Here is a 27,043-nt window from a genome sequence, read left to right as displayed (position 1 = left end):
TTCAGAGTTTCATAGGTATAAAACATTTATTTTTGACTCTATAATAGGAATCCCTAGGTCAGTAATGAATCAGATGTGATGTCAGACAACAGGTAAAAAAAAATCTAAGAAAAATAATTATTTCTTACGAATATTTGTATTTTTTCTTTTAAATTCCAGAGTTATTCTTTACTGGGAAGTGAATTCAGTAACTTTTGGGAATTTTGCAAATAAGTTTTAATTTAAAGCTGTAAATGTGGTTATGTTGGACACTGCAGAGACATGCTGGACCCTGCAGAGAAAAATCACTGGTTTTGCTCCCAATGAATAAGAGTTGTAAAAAAAGACAGACCCCCCCCCCAGGAATATTATAAAAATTTATATGAAAATAACTGAAAAATTTTTAAAAATTATAGATTATGGGTTTCTCCTCAAGGCTTCTCCAGGAACCATTGTAGGTGGTGGTTTGTTTTCCTCTGATGCACTAATCAAGAAACATCTGTCAGGAAAGCGTAAGTATTTTCCATAAGTGTAGGTATAATGAAGAAGGGGCAAGGTCCTTGCTTTTGAATAACACCAAATACAACTTTTGTGACTTGAGTGTGAAGAATCTGAAAGAAGGAAATTATTAATAATTTTTTTTCTTTACCTTTTTAAGCCAACTAAGGTTTAATCCTCAGTACTCCCACTCACAGAAAAAGTCCCTCGGTGGTACTAATTCCTTACTGAGACTTAATCCAAAAGAATTTTAAGTAATAGAATCATAGAATCACAGAAAGGGCTGGGTTGGAAGGGACTTTGAAGATCACCTAGTTCCAACCCCCCTGCCATGGACAGGGACACCTTTCACTAGACCAGGTTACTCAAAAGCCCCATCCAGCCTGGCCTTAGATACCTCCAAGGATGGGGCATCCACGATGTCCCTGGGCAGTCATGTCAGTAGAACACCGCCCACTGTCTTTAGCTGGCTTTGGATCCAAGATTATGTTCTGCAGCTGTGAAAAGCTTTCCCCAAGCAGCATGTATTTTAATGGAGTGAGAAAAATATTACAAGGCCAAAATCCATGTAGAGTTTGCACTTCTTCCACTTGACTAAACCACTTTCAGATTTATACTGTCATTGACAGAGTCCTATCAATATTTGTTTTTAAAGAAAAGAGTGTTTTAAAGTTTAATTAGTCAAGTATTGTTAAGGAATTCTTAATTTTAAGTTATTCTTAACTTTTGTTGGAAATCTATTTGATACAATAAGCCTCTGTAAATTAAACATTATTGATATTCAATGCAAATGAGAAGTAATTTTCTGCAAAGCTTGTATGCAAAACTATTATCCAGAATACTATGTTTAATAATAATTTATCTGATTTTAATTCCATTTTTACAAATTTTTTTGTTAACTCTACTGAAGCCAGAGTAAACGCTGCTGATTCACAAATCGTAATACGTAAACAAGTCAGGACCGCGTATCTCCAATTTTTGAAAAATTATTGTGAATGTTAATGTACCACAGACCAGATGTGTTTATATCTTCATATAAGGTCTTAAATAATCAAGAACAATCTCAAAAATATTTTTATTCCATCTTAAAATTCAAAAGGTAGTGAAATTGTCTTTAAGGCTAAGAAAAGCTCCTTTTTGTCTGTTCATGTCAATGAAGATACTTCCATTCAAAGGTAAAGTAAATGTAATGAATAAGATATTTATCCAAGGGGTGTTTTTTTCTTACAAACTTCCCCCACCATAAAAAGGGGAAATTGCCTGTTTTTAAAGACACTGCCAATGGTTTACATTCTGTGCAAAAGATACAGTTGACAACAATAAGTACTGGGAAACGGCAATCTGTAGGAGACATTTCTGTAAGATGTAGTTTGCTGGATAACTTATTCCACAGCTGACCTTCCTGTGATCCTATATTCATCTTGAAAGTAGTGTTTTTTCCTATGGCTGAATGGGTGCTGAGTGGAATTACGCTATACCTACTTCCTGCAAGAAGGTTAATAACATGTTCTTCTTCCATGGCGTGTATAGCTGAGGATCCCAGCCTCTGAGCTAATCAAAACAATGAGAATTTGTGTTGCAGCTAGGTTCCTGCCCCGTGTAACATCCTTCCAAATTGTTGTCAATGGACTTTCAATTAGCAGGAATGGTTGCAAGGATAGTGATTTTTTTTTTTAATATTTTGTCAGAGTTTGACTAGAAGATGTAAACATTCACTATGTAATAGAAAGTTACGCCTCTTCTTCACCAGCCTGGAAAAAGAAATGTATTTATCAAAGTTTAGACAAGGTCCGTATCAACACTAACCAAGTCAATTAGGAATCAGAGTAAGGAGCAGTAAATAGATACTCAGGATTATTTGACTGTAAGCACACTAAAATGGGAAGTGGTTTTGGAAAAGAAGTGTGTGGCTCTAAAATAATCAGAGGGAAACCTTCTTGTGAAAATCATGTAAGGCAAAGTTAGTCTGTCACTGAGAGCTGTTTTTCTAACTCTGCCCTTGGAGGGAGCTGTGAGCCCTGGGGTACAGCAGAGCCCAAGCACCGCATGCAGCCACACGGGGCCATTGTCCTGCGTGGCCCTTTATCCCGGGCTGGAACCTCCAACCTCTCTGCATTGCGTAGCTGCTTGGGAAACTATTCCTGCAGCTCTCAGACTGCAAACCTGATATAGCTCTTCTGTGAGATGTTTACACTACAAACCAAGCTTGCACTGCCTTGTCCTATGGGAGTTGCAGAAGGGAAAATTGTACAAAAGCATGGACTTTCTGCCTTTGTTAACTTTGAGAAGAAAGTAAGGAGGGCCAAAGTAAGAAAAGACATCAGAGCATATCCCATGATAATGAAAAGCACAATTCATTCTCAAGTGCTCTACTAAGTGGTACCTTAGAACATATGTATGGAGCTGGAATTATTACTTAAGTGCTGTTCAATACAGTCTCAGATTCCAACAGAAAAATGATGAGTTTAGCTTGAAACAGTCCTAATGGTCTTATCAGAGTTTCCTGCCCTGACTGAAGGGATATCTCCTTTTTTTCATAATGTGCAACCTACCTCATCCAGTCTGACAGGTTAGGGTGAAATGACACCCATTTCAGGTGATTAAATACTGTACCAAAAGCTCCATTGTTTCTTTTAGTGCTACTCAGACAGCTGCAGCATCCTTTCAGGAGGAGCAGAAAACTCCAAAGCAGAGGCAGATGAATGCCCAGAGTAGAAGCTGGGAGTGTTATCTCGGGTACACAATCCCTCTCAATGATCAGGATGTTTGTTGTGATCCACTTCGTCTGCCTCACTGAGAATTTCTGAGCATTCATTAACTGCAAGCTGGACTTCAAAATCATCACTTTCAATTGTTGATAAGAACATATACAAATTGAAAGAAATACACAAATATCTTGAATACATAAAACTATACCAATAAATTTGCTGATGGTTGAACTTGAACTATGCAGAAGGGACGGGAGTCAAGCAGAATGATAGTGCATGATCTTTCTGTAATAGAGTCTCTAACTAAAGACTGCATCTGTACTGCCAATAGGAGGCCAAACAGTATTCTCTCTGATACAGCTTTTAAGATATGTTACTGAATTATAAAATCATGTAGCCAGGGATATACAAATGTAACCTAGTCTAAGCTCCTGCTCAGAACAAGTCCAGTTGAAACAGGTTGCTCAGGAACCTGTCCAGTCAAGTTGTATCTCGAAGGTTAGAGTTCCCATAACTATTCCAGTGTTTGACCAGATTCATGGTAATTGTACTCTCCTAAGTCTTTATGTCTGGTTTGTCTGCCCACTGTCTACCAATGGAGTCTACCTCGAGGCAGTAGGATGGAATACTTGTAGGGATGGGCGTAACTGTGGTAATGCCCAACTGTCCTCCTTTCAGACAAGCTCATAATTAGACTCTCACTAGGGATTTTTCCCTTCAGTAAGAATTAAATATGTTTACTGCATATCTGAGGTAAGTTAGCACTCAACAGTGAGGTTTTACTTAAAAGTCAGTGTGGAGCATGTGTCTTAAGTCAGCCACATCAAAAATTAGAGCAAGCTTGAGAAATTTTCAAGAATTAGTATAAAGTCACACAGCAAATTAGTAACAAAACTGGATTTCCCTTAGCTGCACTGTTCATTAGCCTTCTTACTAGACCAGACTGCCTCTCACAGTCTGATATAATTCACACTCAGTATTTTCATATTTCTTCACTGACAAATGTTTTTAGGCCTAGAGGGAAAAAGCTGCTTGTTTCCATGTAATGAAAACTGGAGTATTTTGCTCTTTTGCTGTAGACACTTCACCCCAAAATAGAAAGTAGTATCTCTGCTTTGTCTGTCTGGGAGAGCAAAACTCTTGAGTTTGCTCCCTTTATCCAAATGTAAGCCTGCCTCTGTTAGTGGATGGTATATGTTTCCAGAGAGAAACACATACATGCAGAAGATGTATAAAGTCCATCCAGTATAAGGAACTTCGTGCTACAATAGCACTTTTCAAGGTTGCTAATGAGCACAGTGCAGTGAATGCATGTGGAGCAAAAATAACTCTCAGCCTTAAGATGCAATTAGTCACCTAAACACATTTTACATCAAACTATTGTTTTTTACCTTACCTTTCTGAATGTGCACTGAAAATCATCATCTTAATTGCTCTTTTGAAACAGGAGTATAACAAAAAGGTTGTTAATAGTGAAGAAAATCCCAGCCCACTACATTTTTTGTCACTTGGATTATTTTAATGGGCTTGGCATTTTTTGCAAACATCCCTTAGGCTGCCCAGGATATATTTCCCAGATAAGTCACAGATGTATGCAATCCTGTTGATTTTTGGCTTTGCCATAATGCTAGGCTGAGAGAACTCGCATTAGAGGCAGGACTCTTGCTTCATTCTTAATTACACAGGTCTAGAAATATTTTGTAATCTTGATCTATCATACTAATATTAGATACACCATTTTGAAGAAGGACATATAAATTGGACTTTCTTCATGCTCTTATTCTTTCCATCCTTCCCACTCAGCCTTTTCTTTCCCCCATACATTTAATCCACCCATCTCCTTCTCTTGGTTGGTTGTGCAAGCACAAGTTGAACAAGGAACACATAAACAGAATAGCTAAGGAATGGCTAATGCTGGCTTGTGCCCAATTTCTTACCAACAGCTTCAGTGGATTGTTAAGGTCACAGACTACATGAAAGCTGGTAATCTTTTTTCCTCTGCTTTTGGCAATCCTAATCTGATACCTTTTCTCAGCCTTTCTTGTGGTGATGCTGACCTTTTTAAGTATTGCAGATATATGGATTTTGAAGTCATTCCAAACCTCCAGGAAACTCACAGGAAGTGACAGATCCAAGGTCATACTGCTGTGCCCATCAGACCTTTGGCGATTTCCTTACCTAGGACAAGATATACAAAGTACAAAAGAGCAGAGCATGGGAGAGGCAGCAGCATAGAGATGAAAATTCAAGAATTACACTATTGATAATTTTAAGGTGTTCAAGGTAACCAGCAGGTTACTGACTCTAGTGTACGTTTCTTATCAGGGGAAAAAATACCTAGTTTAAAGAGTGAATTTTCAAAGTACTCATCATTCAGCCTAATTTAATTTTGAGCTAAAACTCCCATTTAAATCATAAACAGAAATGTTAGGTCAGTTATATGAGCTTTTAAGGTTAAGAAAACCAAAACATTATACCTGTGTTATTGTCTTCAAGTGCTTCACATGGACCCATTGTCACTTGCAGGGAGCTATAGAAATCATGTCACTGGCTGTTCAGCAAACCTGGACCAATCTTGCTGTGCAGTAACTGAGTGGCAGATACTCTTGAGAAGCTTAGTGGTTGCCATATTAATAGACCAACTAGGAATAGGACATTCTTCTTCAGAGACAAATGTGTCCACATAAATTTGTTGAAAAAAGCCCATGTGGGTTTTTAATTTATTTTTTTTTAAGCACAGGCTTACAGCAATGCTATTACGAGACAAGAGAATCTGCATGGCTTTGTTCCTAGTTGTAGGGCATGTTCTCTTAAGGCTATCTTCTGCATTTTTTTCTGTGCCTCCATCATTTTATGTTATTCCTTCATATACAAATAAGCTTTTTTTTCCAAAGGCTGAGCTGTTTGGAAATGAACATTTGAATTTGCATATGTTGGAACAGATTCATCCCTGGTGCCAGGAAGTGCTCTCTGCTGCAGGGAGGGGATCTGCAGCTGCCCGGTGCTGACTCCAAGGCAGGCGATGCTGGCAGGAGAGAAAGCGTGGGCAACATGCCCGCGGGAGAACTGATTCACAGCTTCCTCCTGGCAGCTCCTGAGCACAGAGCACCCCCTGGGTAGTGCACAGAAGCTATTTCACATTAGGCACATGTCCTGCCTTTGGCAACTGGCATGTTAAGGGGGTATGTGCTGGTGCTAGATGTGAGAACAGCGGGCAGCACGTCATGGCACTTGCTGCTGGGAAGCTGGGAAGTCCTGACTGGTAGCAAAATAGGCAACATGCAGAGGTGGTAATGGAAGGCACAGGAATATTTTTTCTAAAGCGATATAATTAATTTAAAGTCATTGTGTGTATCTGTGCATTTGAGTGCACAGCAATATTTTATGTGCCAGCATGATGCATTTTAGACTGCTTATAGGAAAATGGATTTCAGTGTAATTAAAAAACATATAATCTTTTTTCTCACCCCCACACAGTTCAAAAAATGCAGGAATGCAATACAGATAATAGCAGCAGCTAAGGACAAAAAAAATACTAGATGCAGAAAATTAGGGAATTAATTAAATTTTACCCGAGGAAAAGAATATGCAGTCAGCCAGCCCCAGTTCAGAACCATTCAGTTGCTGGGGATTTCTAGAGGCAAAGAGAAAGAGACAGAGCAATCTCTCTGCAGAGATAAAAGAGGCTGAAGTTACTCCATGAAGCCTCTGAGCCAAAATTATTTTAGTCTCATGCCTGGACTAGCTCCATGGGCCTGGCATTGTTCCTTCATGGATAGAAATACTGTACAGTGAAAGTGGCAACAACAAATCTTTCCATTCTGCACTTTGTTCCAATCTCCAATCTGTACCTCTTCCAGTGTCTTCTGAGACAGCTCAGTAATGCCCCACCAGGAGGGATCCTTGTCTGGATCTCCCTGATCTCCTGCCCATTTCTACTGGAACTGCATTGGATGCAATTGAAAAAAAAACCTCTGACAAGATGGAAAAACATTTTTTTTAATTCACCCATTTGCCCTTCCACCACAAGCTTTTGGTTTTGCTGAAATTTCCTGAAATCCTCTTCCTTTATATCTGCTGTGGGTTTGTAGTTTATATTTCCCTATTACCTCCAGTGAGACCTGTCACATCAGTAGCATTCTGTTAAGTGAGAAATGTTAGCAGTATTTTACATGTGGAAAAATAGTATTTAGCACTTTTGTTAAAACTAAATTTCTGTGATTAAGTTCCCCTTCTAGCTAGAACAATTAGAGGGAAATAATACAAGAATCTAAATATAACTTATCTTTTTATTTTTGGCTTGCAATGCATTGTTATGAAACTTTGATATTTTTAATAGTCCGACTTTGCATGCTTTTATAGGTATATTTGTGAGAATTGGAACATAAGTTTAGCCTTGAACATGAAACCATAGATGTAAGATCCCTTGAAATATTCATTATCTGCATGACTGTCCCATAGAGTTTATGTTGCCTCTTGGACCAATTCAAATGAGCTCAAATGAGCTCTGAATGCAATTTCCAGAAGTGCCCAGTATTAGCCTGGTTCTGCTCCTTTTGAAGCCAGTGATAAAGCTCACAAGGACTTTAATAAAAATAAAAGAGGGCAAGATACTTAAAATGACTCATTGAGTCTCGACAGCCAATAAATTCTGTATTAAGGTTTCACACACAGCACTTTCTCCTCTGACACACGGGCACAATGTGAACCCAGTCATCTCAGCAATGTGAGAGGACCACAAACAATGGAGACAGCAGGAATGATAAAATCAGCTGGGAGAAAAGAGCAGGAGGACAAAAAGGGTGATGAAAGGAAAGATAATGAGGGAAAAAACAACAAAGAGGAAGGAGGAAAGAAGAAAGAAACCTTCAGAGTCGACTCCAAGGTTCTGAGAGATAGTGAAAGGAGGAAAAGAAGCAGCAAAAGGGAGAGAGAGAAAATTTTAAAGAGGCAAAAAGACAATGAGGAAGAAAAGGATTTGAGAAATGAGAGAGTAGAATGCAGAAGAGAAATGCAGGAGAGGAATATGGATGGAAAGCAAACTATGGAGCAAAAGCAAATGGAGGTTCTTGCTTCACTACAGGAAAAGGATAGCAGATTGAAAATAGGGTGGAAGAGGCACCAGGAAAGAAAATGGAAGGAGTAAAATGGAGTAAAGAAGTATGTAGATATGGAACCTCACTGAGGGAAATTGAGGGAAAATAAATCCATCCTAACAAAACTGGTTTTCATTACAAATCTATAGATCAGTTGCATAGGTAGAGGGTTTATTTCTAGACATCAAAAGAAAGTATCATCACTGGAATTCAGAAATCAAATGCTGTGGTAAAAAATAGGCAATAAAAGACAACAGGATTAAAGTGGAAAATATCTGTGTTCCTACTGGAATTAGAACTGACAATGGCTTTTCTGTGTCGTCATGAGGAAAAGAATAAGCAGTATTCCCACTTCACATACTTGATTAGAGTTTGACAATCTACCAAAATACCTGGGACTGAAAATAAGATTTTTAGAGATTTACACATCCAGATTGCTTTCACAGAGCTGGCTAGAACAGTCATGGCTGTGAGGCATTGCTCTGACTACTAGGGAGCATAAAGACAAAATGACTTGCTGCTATCTGTCCAGTTCCTGCTAAAAAGGTGTTTTCATAACAATAGCCACAGCACTGGCTCTTACTGACACACCTGTGGCCAAAAATCTGCGCTGAGGACCGCACAGCTCTGTTCATGATCTTGTTTCTCACCCTGGAGTGCTCCCTGCAGGTTAGTGGTGAGGGGCATAGGAAGGAACTGAAGGAAAGCTTGTTTTCTCTAATTAAAAAAAGGACTTGTTTGTTGAGAGCTGCAAACCTGTATTTTTTACAATCCCTCAAATTCATAGAGGGATGGACATGGTGCTGTGGTGATTTTTTGCCTTTTCCTTTTATATAGCTTCTATATATTCTCTGTATTCTTAGCACACATGTTTATAACTTTTGTAGCCTATTATTGTAACTTAATTCCAGTATTTTTCTAGGCAGAAAGACTAAACATTCTAAAAGCCTCCCAGCTAAGGGCCTGAAACCCCCATGCTGTCTTGGTTCTCCATAGAAACCAAGGTTGAAACCACCTCTTCAAGACATGTTTTTGTAAGCAGGGTTCAAGGTTCGTCAAAGCGGGGAGACTCTAGAAGCTGCCAGAACTGGAGGGACATCACTTCATCTATTAAGCTTCTTGTTGGGGACTCTTTGTCAGATATTCTAATTTTCAAAGTCTATAGAAACTGTATACATGTCAGGCGCGGTGTGCATCTGCAGTGTTTTCCACCTTGACAAATTGTGTACCTAAGGATCCTTATCAAAAAGATGTAACCCCTTTTTATCCCCTTAACTGTGGCTGACTCATAATTCTAGGACCAGAGCAAAAGGCATCAGACACACTTTTGTAACCTTTTTGTTTTGGGACTACCTCACTAGAAGGAAAAAAAAACCCAAAAAACCCACAATAATTTGCTTATGAATCTCCATGTAGCTTCAGAAGACATCCAGCTTTATGGCTCCAAACAGAGCAAGTGAATAAGAATCTATACTTGTAGCATATTTTCCTCTTCTGTGTAAAGCCATTTAGATGCTTAATGCTCCACTTTTCCTCTGCCAAATTCTTCCCTTTTCCAAAGCAGTATTTTGAGTTTTTATCCAGTAATGTTTTTAAAATATTCTCAGATCTTCAGACAAAAAATAGAAATGCAAGTACTATTGTGTCTGTCTTCCAGCCTCCCCACCTATGAATTCCATTCCTGGTGATTCAGTCAAATAAAACAGAATCTCAAATAGATAGAAACCAGCAGACAATAAAAAATTCTACATTCTGCTATGAAAAAAATCCCACAGGAAACAATTATATTTTTCTAGCCTTTCTGAATCTTCAATAGAAAATCACTACTCTGCTGTAGAGATTGACAGCATGGTCAAAATAAAACCATGGGAAAGATAAAATTTCCTATTAATCCCAGTTGTTTTGCAGTGTGGAATATTCTGAAAAACCATTCTGAATTTTTGCACAATTTCCTGATTTATTACCCTGTTCAATTCAATATGATTTTTCTTTTGCTAGCTACATCTGCTTTAAATATTTAATTAGTAATTTATGGGATATTTTCTCTGATTGATAGGCTATATTATTGGTAAATGTATTCACATACTTCACAAGGGAAGATTGGATGCACAACATAGTAGGTACTAAGTGTTGTAAACTAAATAGTAAAGGCAACATCAGTCTTTAATGCTGATACATGAGCTTACTAATGACGGGTCATGAAAGGTATTTTGTAGGGACTCATTGCAGATGGTCAGTGTAAGAGAAATTGATGGTTTAATTCTTTTCCATGGGAGCTGATATCCTCAGGACAAAAATAAAACGTTGAAGTAGTTTTTTTGTCTTTGTTTCATCAGGATGTTTTAGAGTTAATTGATGTTTAAAAATAATTTGAAAAACTAAGTCAACCCAAGTCATACACAATAATGAGGACAAAACTATTGCAGTTCTGCCTTTGCACTTTGTGTAAAATCCTATTTTCTCTCATGCTAGTAAAGCTGTAAATCTAAGTACGTACCCTACATACAAGCTTATCTTGCTCATGTAGACCTAGATAGAGGCCTAGGAATATAGGTTTAAATATGGGTCTTACTTGTAGTGCCCTATGCTTGTGAGAGCTGGGATATTTTGTGAGCTGATGTTTCAACAAGACTTTTAACCATTGGCATTTGGAAAAACCATCCCAGAGCTCATTTGGGCATTGCATTAATTTCCTCCCCAGTCCCAGGAGCCTCACCGAGTTGTTGAGCTGCCAGAAGTTTGTTTAAGTTGCTGCACACCTTCAGTCTCTCCACAATGAAAAATCAGTAGCAGGGCTTAAGTGTATTTCTCTCAATTTAACTCTCACCTTTTTTCTCCGGCTATTGAATCTAAGCCAAATACTGAATCCAGCTGCCACAGCTGTTGCTGTTCTGCTGCCTGCCCTACTTTCTACTTCTGCTTATTTTCCCAAAAATGCTTCTCTGGGATGATCTGTGAAATTAATGGGACATCAAGGCACTGTTAACTGCATTCCCCTTCCCTGACAAGCCCTTTCTTTTACTGGATGCCCTGAATTTGTAGTCAAGTGCTAGTGTTCTGTGTCCTGAACTTCACTTTTCATAGAGTCAGTTGCTTTTGTCACCTCCCTCATTATGGTACTGAAGTATTTCCTGTGCTGAAATAAGCTGTTATGTAGATTCTACAAATGAGCTTCTGGTCCTGTCAAATTAGATTTAATTTAAGTAAGTGAGGAAAAGTGCAGCTCTCTTTTCCACATACTCTGATAGTCCTTTTCAAAGAGTTTCCCATCACCTGCCTTTTACAAGCATCCATGCATACATTTTTTTGGCATAGTTGTATGTACATGATTGATTAAGTCAAATATGTATAGGTGGTAAATGACAGCAAAATAGTAAGGTATACACAAATCCTACATATGCTCAGACATTTTGAAAATGCAGACTCCCAATAGCACAAGAATTTATGGTTGTCTCCTTATCTAATTGCTTATGATAGCAAGTAAATACTGTAATAGCTTCATAGTTGTAACAGACTGCTGCATATCTGCACCCTATGTGTCACAGTGTTAAAAGCACTTCCCATAGAATGGAAGCAGCAAGATATATAAGTGTTCCAGAGTTTTAAAAGGTTCTTACCAACTGCACTAAAATCTCACTTCATCTGTTACATGAAGGTAAATATAAGCTTATGAGATTAGAAAACAAATATTATAGTGTCAACATCAAAATTTGAAAGGTCTTTCTGAAATCCTTGCCAACATGAAGGTATTTTCATTTAATCAAAAGTATGATTTTAAACTGATATGAACTGTGCAAAGCCCTTTCTGAAGGTACTCAATTCAATTTGCAGCAGAATTATTCCTTCTTTAGCTTCAGTTGCTTAATTATTTTTTTTAAATGACACAGAAATAAGCTAGTTTTTAAATTCTGTAAGAGTGTGTAATGGTTGAGGTGCAATGGTCTTATTTTAAGACTGATGGGATATATGGGTGCATAAATCCTGTTTGTTATGACACTAGTAATCATGCTGCCTGTAACAAAAAATCTTGGGAAAGATGAGAAAAAACATTGTTTGGTTTTGCTAATAGCTTCTCATCAAAAGGCTAGAAAAGTCTGGAGAGGAAAATGGTGGCCTCAAATCATAGGTTCATAAAGAAGAAATCCTTGTAGTACCCCAGTCAGACTGCAGAGGAATAGTCCTATGGCTCCTGTTTCTCCTTTATTCATTTAAATGCCATGGATATTTAGACCCAAAATTTAGCCAATTCCTTTAATTAATTCTTATTCCCGTATCTTTTGACTCAGTACCTTAGAGGCTTCAGTCAGGCTTCAGTGATGCAGCTAGTCTTGATGGACATATGAAATAGGCATTGCAGATCACTGAAGCTACCTAGTGTTGAAAAAAAACACATGAAGCAAGAGATTGTCTCTCTGTAGGTCTCAAAACATTAGCCTAAAACTAAACATAAATTATGAGAACATATAGATACAGAGTATTTAAACTATAAGACCCTTCATATAAGATGCCATGACCACTTATTTTTTAATGAAATACCCAATGTTTGTGCTAGCCATGTGAAACCTCAACAAAGAATGAAGGGTTGGAGCCATATGGACTGAGTTATGACTCCTTTATCAAGGATCATATTTCTACCTAATTGATACCAGAAGAATGTATGCAGAAGCTATGGGCATTATCTTTCTATAAGAAGAAAGATTTATATGTGATGTCAACATGTATGTTGGTCTTTAAGATATTAAGAGCCATATCAGTACACCTTCTATGGAAGATCAGGGTTGTATATTTGGTCCTATGCAAAGACAAAGCAAGAGAGGAGGAGAATTGTCTTCAAGGATGTTGTTTAGATTTCTTGTCCAGAGTACACAGCCTGTTTGGGATAGAGAACAGAAACTTCAGTGATGTAGTGAACCCCAGAAGTTTCACTAGCTCATGTCTGAGAACTGCTACCATATTTTAATGTTTTCTACAGAATAACTGAACTGGTCCAGATGAAGATCATATGGGAACTTCATTGAATACATTCCAGTTTAATTTATGTCTTTCAAAGTAGCAATAATCATGTTTGAAATTTGGCCTTGCTGAGCTCCTCAGAAGTGGGTAATGCTTATGAGCTTAAAACAGCTGAAATTCAGCTTAATGGAACATGAAAACTCCATAGCACTGGATCCTGGGTTATTTAATTCCCATTCAAGTCTCTGCAGAAACTTTTGTGAAACAAGTTTACCAGTATGGACCAACTTTGAGGAAGGCACACTTGTAACTAAAGGGTGAAAGCCAAAGTCTGCATGAATTCTGGATTCAAATAGTGGAAAAATCCAATATTATGGAAATCTGATGTTTCAGAATGCAACATCTGAATTTGTATGCAAGCTCTTTTGAATTTGAATGCTTTTTTCAAATGAAGCTTTAAATAGCATGGCTAAAATTCAAAACTCAGGCTCAAGAAAAGTGACTTTTTGGAATTTATGTAGCATTTGTCTGTTCAGTAAAATGTATAGGAATTAATTCTTTCTTTGTCTTTTCTGTGATTTAGTATAGCAGTTCAAATACCAGCTAATGATTTTACTTAGCATTATAATGTAGCTTTTTCTGTGATGATCGCAATCATCTTTGCAATGTAGATAAAAACATCCATTTTCTTTGTTGGCTCTAATGTCATTCCACTATTAGAAATTCCACTGAGGGCTGTACCATCAGTGACTTCTCTGTCTGGTGCTGTAGCTTGGTGTTTGAGAGTGTATGGGTGGGTTATCATTTCCCTGCAAGAGGCCAGCATTCCCTGTCTACACATTTCCTCTTTTTTAGGCATTTCCTTGCTTCATGGAGAGGTGAAGGGGTCTCTTCAGGGTGTGACCTCGTGACACTATGTAGTGGGATGAGAGCAATAACTCCAGTGGAAAAGAAAATGACTTGCTGCAATGTTAGCCACTACCTAAGCATACAGAACCATGGGGATATTCCATTTGCTGTCAACCCTACTCATTCCTGGTGGTGTAGGGATGTTGGATTGCTGCTGGAATCTCCACTGATCTGCCAGTACTTGAGATATCCAGGAAGCATTTGAGTGGACAACTGATGAATAGCAAACTAAAACATTTTATGAATGAAAAACTTTTTGTCCTTGGTGTGGAATTGAGCTCAGATTTAGCAATGGTTAGGGGTCTCAAAGGCTGGCACCTGAGGAAACAAGGACTGAGCCAATGAATATTTTTAAATGGGCAGTTATATCTTTCCTGTCAGTAACTGCTCGGTGTCTCTTCCATTGTTATTCTAGGTGTCCCACCCCTGGGTGCGATGGCTCTGGGCATATTACTGGAAATTATGCTTCTCATCGAAGGTATGTAAAGACAAGGTCTTGTTATTTAAATCAAACAACTGCAGGGCTAGAAGGGACCTCAACCGACCTGACTTCACTCCCTGAATACTAAAGCAGGACTGAGTGCTGCACATAGAGCTGGGTTGGTCTAACTCATATTAACCACCAGTGAATAACATTTCTCATCTTAGCATGACTCACTACCGAAATAGGTAGGAATATTTTCGCTAATATCTAGCAAAATCTTTGTACAAAATAAATTCCATTTTTCTACCTTCTCTAGCAGCCCAGGAGCCAATTCAACATTCACGCTTCTGTTGCTCATTCTGAACAACTTAACTCTTCACAGTCCAGATTCGAATCCTACTCCTGCATCTTTTCCCCACAAATTATATTTCCTGATTGTTCCTGTCATTCTCTTCCAGATTCACTCCATATTCCTTGAAATGCAAAATTGGACCCTTTTTTTTTACCTTCTCTCCCGGATGAAGTCTTATCAGTTTTAGTCATAGAGAAAAAGTATCTCTGTCATCTAATATGCACCAGTCTTGTTAGTACATTTCAGAAAGGAGTTTGGCTTGTTCTTAAGTTGCAACGCATTGTACTACATGAAGCCAGAAGAAGGGAGAGATTTATGGATGAAAGCTGTTACCTTAACTGCTTAAACTAAAACTTTACCAAGGACCAAGGAACACTTCTCATTCACTAATTAGGATATTGATCAATTACAGTGGTACCACTGTAGAGATAATGGTATAAATGCTGTGAAATGCTGTGTAATTAGCAATTTCCCTATGGCTATTTGAAACCTAAATAAGTAGAGAAGGGCTGTGCCATATTTTGTAAATATCTATCCACTTTTTAATCAAAGAATAATAGTGTAGTCCACCTCCCTTTTGTTAGTAAAGGCTCTTTACTGCCATGCAGACTAGTACTGTTGAGTCTGGATATTTGCTTTCTTCACCAAGTCCCTGTAGTTTCACAATTGGCTATAACTAGTCAATACACAAATTCCCAGTTTAAAAGTATTCCCACTGAAAGCAGCAAACAGTTCAAAATTGAAACATAAATAAAATAAGAAATTGGGAACATACCATATCTTACACGCTGTAAAAATGGAAGATCATGATACCAATTTCTGTAATGCAGTGTTAAACATCAAAAGTACAAACAACATTATAAAGGAGGAGATATAAGCATTTTAAGAGCACTTGTATGGTGCAGGAGATTAAATCATGCTTTCAGAGGGATTTAAGGTCAAATTTAGAACTATATTTAACTATATGTAAATTTACTAGCTAACACTCCACCAGCATTATACTTGTTATAACTCTACTCCAACTTCAGGGAGGCTATTAATGTGTTTGATCATCTATTTAACCAGAAGCAGGCAGGAGAGTGAAGATGCAGAAGAAAAGTGTTGCGAACAAGAAACCTAAAAGCTGGCAAGTTTGGCAGGGGAGAATCACTGAATGTTGACTCATTTTTTAAAGCCATTCCCTGCACATTGTCTCCTGGCCACTATAGGACTGTACCATGAGCTGAATGGTGTTACCTACTTTTGTTTGTAAATTCTTACATTCTTGTATTTTTGCAGATAACTGCTGGACCAAGTTTTCATTTGATTGCGCAGCATAATGAAGTACATATAAAGATATAAAAAGTAATTCTACAAAACGAATTGATCTGGAATTTGTTCAGTGCACTGGGATTTAACACATGCAGCTTTTTGAAATGCCACTATGTCTGTATTGACCACATAACTCCTTAATTTCTCTTCCAAAAAGGCCTCTGGCAACCCCATGTCTTTGGCTGCCTGCAGGCACAGAAGCACTGACATGTAGTCAGTAAAGTAACATTTTCTTTGCTTAAATCCACAGAAGTCCCCAGGAGACCTGTCACATTTACACAGAGCCAGCCTCACCCTGTTCATATCATGATATCTGTCAAGGCCACGTCTGAGGTGGGGAGGCTGGCAAAATGAATGCTTTTAAAGGGCAGCAAACCAGTAGCCTAAATCTGGAGCTGTTAAGCATGAAAGACCCCACAGCATGTTCTCGGTTGAGCTTCCTAATTCGCAAACTGAAAATTAGCATTTAGCTCTCCCTGCATCTGAGTTAGCATTTTGTTTTGTATTTGATACCACAAGTTACAACCCTCTCAGTTTCAGCAGGAAAGGAATGACAGACTTCTCTCCTAAATGGCTGCCAAGATGCCTGGGTATCATCTGTATTTAAAATGGCTGCTCAACAGCAAGCACACATGGAGGCAGATTTAACTCTGCCATAACTCTGCAGTTCCTCACACCCCTTCAATTTATGCAAGAAGTTACAGCAGCATGTACTGCTCTTGAATTTCCCTTGTCTTTTGTCTTCATATATGAAGAATTAAACTGATAAAAAAATGAATATGCTTACCTTGTAATAGCTTTGGTTATTATAGGATGAAAAAATTAAAGCAAAGGCTCATCCTTGACATACGTTTTCTTGATGGATCCACTGTCAGAGGAAAAATGAATTAATCATAGCTTCAGAAGCTGTCTGTTGGATATGTCTGTTTAGAGGACCTGAAAGGTCTTAGAATTTTCTAATAAATCATAGTGCCACAATAGAAAGATCTATTACAGAGAGATGATGCACCAAAACACCAGTAAATAGGTGATAATTAAATTGATTTAATATGTAGAAAGCTTTAAATCATTAGTCAAGGCAGACATTCTTTGTTCAGATTTTGTTATGAAAATGTCATCATCTACAAGCATACCCATCTGTACACCTACTAAAAAAAGTACTGCTTTCTGAGGAATTTCTATTAACTGTTTAGTTTTCAGATGCAAATTCTGATTATTCTCACAAAGTGAGTACAGCTAGTCTCAGAGATAAAGGAGGGATATCTTTAACTCCCATCCCCTCCCCTTCATGTTCTGTTGACCAGGTTGAATGTCAGGCAGTGAACCAGCCTGTTCCTGAACAGTTCCCTTGCCCCAGAGCCAGCTTCTGCTTATTCTGAGTCGCTCAGACTCTCTTCCTCCTACTTCTTTCTTCTTACAGATAACATTATTATTTTTCAAGAAAAGTGTTCTTAATTGGCACAGGCTTTCTCAGATTTAGTTTGTACACAGGGAACTATGGTACTTTGGTGTCCACCCTGCAAGCTGGAATAAACAGCAGTTTGCTTTGAAAAGGAAAATGGTTGGTTACTTTTGAACTGGAAAATGAAATGGGATGAGAGCACAGGTCCACGTGTCAGAGTGCAGATGCCTACTCTTTTAATGCTGACATGCCAGGGCATGGCACTGACCCCAGGCCTCTGAAAGTCTATTCTTCATTTTCTAACACAGCATTCTGTCTGAGATTGCATCACCTTTTTCTCTGCTTCTTCCCCTAGTCCTCACTGGTTTTGACAAGACAAAGTAACTAGAAATTTTGTTGCCACTGTTTCTGTCTCTTCTTCACAAAGACAGGACCTACTAGACAACACTCAAGTACCTTTTGTCATGCTAAAACCAAAAATTTAATCTTTTCTATTTTGTTTCTTTCTCTAGGGAAATTTTTCTTTGGTGGCACTTCTTTGTCTCTCATGTCAACACTTGAAGGTGTTCTACTGGTGGATTTCTTTTTTTAATGTTGATACTTAAGATGGAAATAATGTTTAAATAGAGGACAAAGCATGATTTTTCTGATAGATGTACTTGTATCCTCAGATACCAACTACCTAAAAATATCTTTAAAAATAATTTAAAGTCATTTTCAAGTCTACTAACTGGTTTCTATAATGAATTCTTCATATTCAAGGGAAACATGAGCTTATGTAGGTGAAAACATTCTCAGTCTTTAGCTAAATCTAACATTGGTTAGCCTAACATATAACTCTGTCTCTACCAATTATTTTTGTCTGGGTGAGTTCTGAGCACTTAAACTCCTTCTCTGGAAGGCATTGAAAACTCTGGGCTCTGTCATGTTTTTATTCAATCATCTATAGAATTCTTATGTGATGTTTGAGAGGGTTTGGTAATGTTTCTAATGTGAGAAATCCTTATTCCAGTGAAGAGATACTCGTGTTTTTTCTATTCTTCCATCCGTCTCAGGCATAGAGGACATAATGTTTCTCAGCCCTAAGACACTGGCTTCTATTCCTTTTAAAGATGTCACAGCTGCTGCTGAGTCAGCTGAAGGAATTATTAGGCAGAAGGTTTAAGAGCTGCCTTCCCTGGCTCCTCGGGGAGTTCCTGTGCATGTGGTCTGCACAGCGCTGGCAGTCCTGTCCTGCGTCACAAACTCACAGGCTCGGATTCCCCCTCGTGGTGGCTGCTGCAGCTCTCCTCATTTAACCCACCTGAGCTTTGACTGTGGAAACTGGCCGATTCTGCCAGTGTCTCAGATAGAAAGTATATTCCTGGTAAATTATACCTAAGAATAAGAAGTTGCATTCTAAAATGTTTTCTTTCACACAGTCTTTCAGGCTGTCCTCGAGCAAAGAAAAGTGGAATCAGGATAGCACAAAGCAAGGAAGACAAAGAAGACCAAGAGCCCATTAGGTGAGAACAAATACAGTCAAAGGGCCTTCGTGTGTTTTATATATCTTTTATATATCTTATATATCTTCAGGTTTTTTAAAGGCATAAACATTATTGTGTAATAGTTACCCAAGAGCACACAACCACATTGATTCCTATGAGCAAGTCTAGTATCTGTGCTGATTGTTTCAGCAAAGAATACAGTATTGGCCAAGGATATAATCTTCTATAATTTAGAAATAGTTTTCAATTCTTCATTTTCACAAGATATTAAAAAATTACTTAGATCTTTATCTCCTAAAAGCCTCTTGAGCATGTTTGCATACTACAGGCAAAACCATAAATGCTAGATAAACATAGTTATGGGAATAGAGAATTGAGTGTTCTTATGAGACTGCTGCAACAAATCTGAGTGTTTATGCAGTTTGCAAGAGAAACAAATGCCTACCTATAGGTATTGGTTTCTTCTTGCAAGGCACTCTTCATATCAGTGGCCTCTGAACTTGGTGGATTTAGTAACTGCTTAGACCATTCAGGACCAGATCCTCAGTGGAGAGTTCCAGAGATATTTTAGTTCACAAACAGTGAAGTAATTGGCCTTTAGTTTAGGCATGTGTTACGTAGCAACACACTGAAAAAACACCTCATAATTTTCTTTAAACATTTCACTTTGAAGATTCTAACCTGTTCCTTCTAAACCTGGTTATTTGGTTTTTAGTAGTATACAGGGCAAATGTTTGGGGGGGTTCCCAAGTAAGGAAAACCACCAGATGAATACAGAACTGCCTTCATTGATCTCTGGGCTTGTAGCACACAATTTGATGTAATCACCCCTATTCAAAGAGGGGTTAAAGGTGCTCAGCATTTCTAATGAGGTGCTCTGATCACATCATAACTGACTGTGTATATGTGACATTTTCATGACTTCAGACAAGTCTTCTTTAGGTTCCATACCTATAAATAAAATGTACCAAGGATTATTCTAAGTAGGATTTTATGCTTATGGGGGTTTTATGGGCAATTTCAATGCTGCTCAGAGCTCAGTAGCAAGCATTTCAATTCCACTGTGATATTTACTGTGATAAACATCTGCAATTCAAGTATATGTCTCAGTCCTTTTGTTGCAATTCTATAATGCCAACATCTGTTACTACGTCTACTGCTAGCCTCCTTAGAGTTTATCAAAGAACGTTTTGTGACCACAGTGTAGGATTATTCTTTCCTTTTCATTTATTTTGACTTTGTTGTAGAGGCTACCAGGTATATAATGGCAAGACAATAAAGTTTATCTCATCTATCTGCTATCCAGATGTCCAGTTCCTGGCTGTGATGGTCAAGGTCATATAACTGGAAAATACGCGTCCCATCGCAGTGCATCAGGGTGTCCTCTTGCTGCCAAAAGGCAAAAAGATGGCTACCTAAATGGCTCACAGTTCTCTTGGAAGTCAGTGAAGACGGAAGGAATGTCATGTCCAACGCCAGGATGTGATGGCTCAGGACATGTCAGTGGTAGTTTTCTCACTCATCGTAGGTGAGTAACTATGACTTACGTTTTTCACTTATGCTTATTATTTGAACCAGATTTAAAATACAGCTTTTTGTCATGGCATGTCTCTGTTCCTTTTGAATTTCATTATTACTTCAAAAAATAATCTACTTACATGTATTTTTAGTTAACTGGAAATCCAAACACACAAGTTTTTTATGCAAGCTCTTGCAGATACAGACCTGCATTTGAATCTATAATATACAGGAAAATTTTAGGAGGAAAAACATGCATGACAGTAACTGTAAGTTTCCTATTGCTTTATTGAATATTTCTGGACCAATTACCTTGGGGTAGACGTTGTAAGACATGTCTGAATCCCCGTTATTTTCAGAGATGTCAAACACGTTTTTGATTCTCAAACATCAGAGCATGGAACTGAAGAATTTAAGGAAAGAGTTCCATAAAATCAAAGTACTTTTCTTCCTTGGGTAATGTGCATGTTTGTTTAAAAGAATATATGTAGACTACAAAACATTATTTAAAACTAATAGAATGTAAATATTTGAGAAAAATACAAAGCTCGATTTTTCATAAACTTGGCAAAAATAAGAGAGCTTCAATGATAGCATTTATCATAGCTTTCAAAAGGAGGAGAAAGTGGCCAGTCTATGGAGGCTAAAACTTGCTGCCATTTTACATGTTAGATTATGAGGAAACAAAGACTTTTTTGAGCTCTGGCTGGGAGTGTAGGCCTGAAAATGACTATAATGTCAGAGCAAATTTCTTCTTATATAATCACTAATATAAAACTCTATTACTTCAAAGATGTCAAGTTGATGTCCCTAATTTGTCACTCTCTCCAGGCAGACCTCAGTTGAACTTCTGTATCCTTTAGTTAGCTAAACCAATTTGATCTTGTTTTGAAGTCAGTTCTGGATACAGAGGTGAAAAGTGTACTGCTTCTTGCCTGTAACGATTTCCTTTGATTATTTCTCTGACAATCCTTTACAGCTTCAGTCAGAAGCCTTACCCTTACTTCAAGCTCTCCACACATTGTGCACATAGTTCCTATTTATTATTTAGGCTCAGAGCTGTTTTTCTACTCAATGTTTTGTGGTACCTACCCTGAATGGATTCTGGTCCATAACCTGAAGTGTTACCTGAGTGGTCAAATGTATCACACAGCCTGCAGCTCCCAGAGGCTTTAGGAAGTAGGATATGCAAAACTCTGACCATGTGTGCAGATACCACATGTGGATTTAAATTTCTGACTTCCAGTAAAATATCAGTATTAGTGTTCATATTTCATTTTAACTTTTTTCATAATGGTGTAACATTAAGAGAGATCAGTTATTAAAATTTTTTAATTATTTTACCTTTGGTTAAAAGGTACAACATAATTAGTGAGAGATTGCTTGCAAGGAGTATTCACATAGTACTTACGGTTTCAAGGAGAAAATTCTTGCAACAACAAGACTAACTAAAAAGAAATGTACCGATACTTAATTTAACAATTTAAAGGGCAAATTGTGGCTAGAGATTTTTTTTTTTAAAGGAATACTTTCATGAAAAAAAACCCTAATGGAGTAACCTGAATATGACATTTAGCTGCAGAGCAGCCATGTGTGTTTTTTAGTACCACTATCTTAAGTAGAAACAGAGACATAAATGGCTTACCTTATAAGATCATTTTTTGGGCAAAAAGGCCCACTGTTAGAGGATTGTACCACAAGATGAAAGGTTGCTTTAAAAGATTGATTGAAAACCCTGCATGTAGGATTAAACTTCAGAACAGTTCACCTGCCTTAAGAATCTGCTTGTATGAGATGTGGGATGCATTTACTCCTCTTCCAGGATCAATGGATTGTGGAGGGTTGTTCACTTCACTCAGTGAAGTAGACACTTGCCTTTAATCAGTTGTACCATAAATGTCACTGAGTGTGTCAAGAGGCAGTGAGTTCCCCTGCCTACAAATACGTACTTTATGCCATTTGAAGTGTTCTTAGGGCATGCAGTATGGCCATACTGGGTTGGCCAGAATGACTGAAGACACTTCATTCTTTGGTTATGACAGCTGAGAGCTGAATGTCCATGGGCAGGGGATCTGCAAGGGTGATGGTCTTGTTAAATGAACAGGCCCCAGAGCTCCATGGCAGCCTTGACGCATAGTTCCCATGCAGGCATTTAAACCCAGGTGTCATAATCTGGAGCTCAGTCCCACATAAATTACAGACTATCCATTTTCTTACATAAGGATGAAGTATTCCTTCACTTTGAGTGCATCCTCTAACAGACTGTGGTCTCATCTTCTACTTCTAATAACATTTTGCTATACAGCTACAGCTGTAAATCTCAAACTCTCACCTTCTGAAGAGAAGCAATGCTATGCCATTTACACAGTGAGACCAGATTTGTGGATATTCTTTTGCAGGTAGAGCTGTGGTCAGCATGCATGGGGGAAAGTAGGGCTGTGACTTTAACTGAATCAGTAAAAGCTCCTCAGGAAGGAGTAGTTAATGTCTTCATTTTTGCCAGTACACCTTGCTACTCTCTAATAGGAAATTTTTCCTTCCCAGTGCAAATGCTTTTCTGTCAGCAGACTTCTCTAAGCATATGTGTGTATATATATATATATATATATATATATATATATATATATATAAATATATAAAAACTACATGTGTAGTTGTCCTTTATGTGTTCTTCAAGATTTTTATATTCTGCCATTTGTAGACAGCTCTTAATATGCTGTTATTAAAGCAGCTCTAATACTCTGGAAATGAACATGAGGCTGGCTTGTGAAAATGATGTCAACTTTGGAATTTATCAAATATATATTACGAAAGATGTTTTTGAGGTGAAGATTTCTTAGAACTGCTGTTGACATTGTGCACATTGTCTCATTGCACTGGTATCAGTGGACACTGGAGGTGATCCACAAGGGCTCGTAGTTCAATAAAAACCTTCTCCAACTGGTGTGTAGCCTGGCATTTAAAAATATGTGCATGTTCTTATATTGATGCTTCTGAAGCAGAATTAAGTAGCCAGTGGAAAAAGTTTTAAATTTCAATGAATTTTTAATCTTACCATATTTCCAAAGGTACCAACAAAGATTTCTGGTTTTTAATATTTCCTTGCCTGTTTGCAGAAATTTCTATGAACAATTTTATTTTGTCAAGGAGTTTGCATTAGGAAAGAATGAAAACAGAGGGTTATCAGGAGGAACTTGAAGCATAGGATTAAGAGTTCTATGCTTCAAAAAGGAGCCTCTGCTAGCAAGAGAGGCCAGTGTGAAATTAGGTGACCTATCAGCAGAATGAAAATTAATTGGAAGGCATGTAAGCATGGAGTCAGTAGACAGATAAATTAAATAGGTTATAATGAAATGTAAATTGCTTATTATACTGTAGCTTTGAAGTTTAGTTCTTGAACAGACCCTTACATCCCTATATTTGATTTAAGAAGGTTTTTATGGATGGCATGAATTCTAGTACTGTAATCAGTGGGGACTTTCTCAGAATATACTTGGATTTAGCAACCCTGCTCCTTTGCACAGAAGAGGAAATGTGCTTGTGCTGACTTCAGTGAAAATTGCATGCAGAAATGGCATTTCAGATCTAAAACAGTGTTCTTGTTCCCATCTCCTGCCCACTTTTATTTACATCAGTGTTCACCCATTTCAAACACATTAATGTAGCTTTTAAATTCCCTTTACTATGGAAAACTGTTGTGGTTTAACCCCATTCGAGATCTCAGCCGCACTGAGTTGCTTGCTCAATTCCAGCAGGATGGGGGAGAGAATCTGAAGTGTGAGAAAACTCGTGGGTTGAGATTAATAGGTAAAGAAAAAGATGCATTCACAAGCAAAGCAAAACAAGGAATTAATTCAATGCTTCCCATGGGCAGTCAGGTGTTCAGCCATCCCCAGGAGAGCAGGGCACAAGTAATGGTGACTTGGGAAAACAAGCACCATCACTCCAAATGTTGCCCCCCTCCTTCTTCTTCCCCCAGCCCTCTATGCTGAGCATGACACCGTATGTTGTGGGATATCCCCTGGGTCAGTTGGGATCAGCTGTGTCCCCATCCAGCTCCCAGCTTGTGCACCCCAGCCCCATCAATGGTGGAGTGGGGTGAGAAGCAAAAAAGGCCTTGACTCTGTGTGGGCACTGCTCAGAAGTGAGGAAAACATCCCTGAATTATCCACGTTGTTTCCAGCAGAAATCCAAAACACAGACTCATACCAGCTACTCTGAAAAAATGGACTCTATTCCAGCCAAAGCCAGTAGAAAAACATATGCTAGTAGAGCTGTAATATACAAGAGATGATCAAATTATATTTTCCTCATTAACAAGCTAATGCTAAATAGAGATGAAAGTGTAGGGAAGGGTCATCTTTCTTTAGTGAACCTGTATCCTCGCTGAGGACAGTAGGACTCCAAGATCCATAAAAAAGTTTATAGAACAGGATTTGTATTTGAGGAGCAAGAGCATGCCACTGTGTTTGCAAAATGCCTAGATGTGCTAGAAGGAAGCAATGGACATAATTCACTGCCTTTTCCCTTCTGAAGGCATGTATGCAGAAATTATCAAGTGGTTATGGGAGTTGATTACATATGACACTTGTTACAGGCTTTCCACTTTATGCTTAGGAAGGTTTAGTTAAGGGTAAGGCTGTCAGAAAGCCCACAGGAAGCAGTTCTCTCTGTTCAGCCATTACCACACATGCATGTCCTGAGGTGAAGGAGCATTGTCAGTGCTGTTTCCTCCAAAAATTTTAGGTTGGTCATAGCTCTGAGTTGCGCAGCTGCGTTGCTAATCATGGGAACAGACAAATTATGAAAGAGGAAAAGACAAAAAAAAAAACAACCCCAAAACCTCAAGACCACAGCTGCCCTCTGCAGCTGCTGTCTGGAAGCTGGCTGATACCAACACTCACATGGATCCTCAGAAGACCTTCAAGTTCCCAAACACTCAAAGCATTTAGGAGATGACAAATGTGGGGAAAGAAGGTTGGAAATGTAGACTTCTCATATGCAGATCCTTTTTCTCATGAAATATGCTTTGCTACAAATAGATACTGAATAAAAATTCTCTGTGATCAACCTCAGCTTCTAAAGGGAAGATTTGCAAATACCACCTACAGTCAAACCTCCTGGTGCTCAGGGCTGCAGCCTCAACCCCTGTCCATAGAATAGCATCTCACCCCAGGGTTTATCTGGGGTGGGTGGGTACCCCCAAAGAGGCAGTAGCTGTGTAATACAGATGCTTTACAAAGCAGAGGCTAGCTGGTGCAAATTTGCTCCTAAATTGTTACAGAACTTTCAGTATTTGCCTGAAGTCACATCCTGTCTTAACAGCAGCTTTTCGCAGCTTCAGCATTTAAAAACATAAAAATACTTATCATTAGGTCAGCAGTGGCTCTCCAGCCTGTCCCCGTCTTTTTGCATAGTGTGAACCTAAACTGAACACCATGTTTCAGGTGTGGTCTGACAAGCACTGGGTGGGACAATGACTTCTGTATCTCTGTGGTGATGCCCTTGTTGATGTAGCCCAGCAGCCTGCTGGCTCTCCATACCACAGCAGCACTGCTCACTCACACTGAGCTTGTCATCCCCAGGACGCCCAGGTCCAGGTCCCTTTCCACAGAGCTGCTCCACAGGTAGATCCCAGCCTGTGCTGTTCTTCTGGGTTATGCACCTCTCCTAGGTGCAAGAGTTTAGACTTGTCTTGGTTGAACTTCGTAAGGTTCTTGTCAGCCCACTCTTCCAGCCTATCCAGGTCTTCCTGCAGTGTGACTTTCCCTTCCAAATTGTTTACATCCCTACTCAGTTTGGTATCATTGTCAAGCTTCAGGGTACACTTGGTCCCATTGTTCAGATCAGTTATGAAGGCTGTGAACAGGGCTGAGCACAGCATGGATAGCGGGGAGACCCCACTGTGGCAGGTTGCTAGTTGAAAAGGAGCTGTTTACCACCACCTTCTGTGCATAGCCTCTCAGCCAGTTCCTCACCCACTACACAGACAACTTGTCCAGACTATAACACGTCTGTTCCTCTTGGAGGACGCCATGGGAAACTGTATCAAAAGCCTCAGAGAAATCCAGGCAGACAATGTCCACTGATTGCCTCCAATCAAACAAACAGGTTACTTTGTCACAAAAAGCAAATTTGCTTTGCAGGTTTGTTGAGCATGTCTTGGTGAATCTATGCTGGCTTTTCCCAATCATGTGCTTCATCTGACTTGTGATAGCTGCCAGGAGGATTCATTCCATAGCTTTCCCAGAAACTGAAATAAGCCTGATGAGCCTGTAGATCTTCCTTTAAGCCCTTCTCGTAAATGGGGTTGTCATTATCTTTCTTCCAGTTCTCTGGGATATCCCCTGATCTCCCCAACTTCTCAAAGATTATGAAGAGCCTTGCAACATCAGCCAGCGCTCCT

The 27,043-nt window shown here is 38.7% G+C and overlaps 1 protein-coding gene across 17 annotated transcripts in view; it reads left to right on the top strand.

Annotated features, from left to right (window-relative positions):
• MYT1L (myelin transcription factor 1 like) overlaps window positions 1–27,043 on the top strand; it is a 311,356-nt gene that overhangs the window by 261,293 nt on the left and 23,020 nt on the right. For all 17 annotated transcript variants that reach the window (XM_085056760.1, XM_085056762.1, XM_085056772.1 and 14 more), the window contains 3 exons: window positions 14,559–14,621; window positions 19,054–19,137; window positions 20,426–20,647. In XM_085056760.1, the coding sequence (XP_084912886.1) occupies window positions 14,559–14,621; window positions 19,054–19,137; window positions 20,426–20,647 (369 nt within the window). The remainder of the gene's footprint in view (window positions 1–14,558; window positions 14,622–19,053; window positions 19,138–20,425; window positions 20,648–27,043) is intronic.

This window comes from Lichenostomus cassidix, chromosome 3, assembly GCF_008360975.1.
Source record: "Lichenostomus cassidix isolate B80296 chromosome 3, HeHo_3.0, whole genome shotgun sequence".
Taxonomy (NCBI): Eukaryota; Metazoa; Chordata; class Aves; order Passeriformes; family Meliphagidae; genus Lichenostomus; species Lichenostomus cassidix.
The sequence above is the reverse complement of the archived record's forward strand: the minus strand, read 5'-3'. Positions and strand labels throughout refer to the sequence as shown.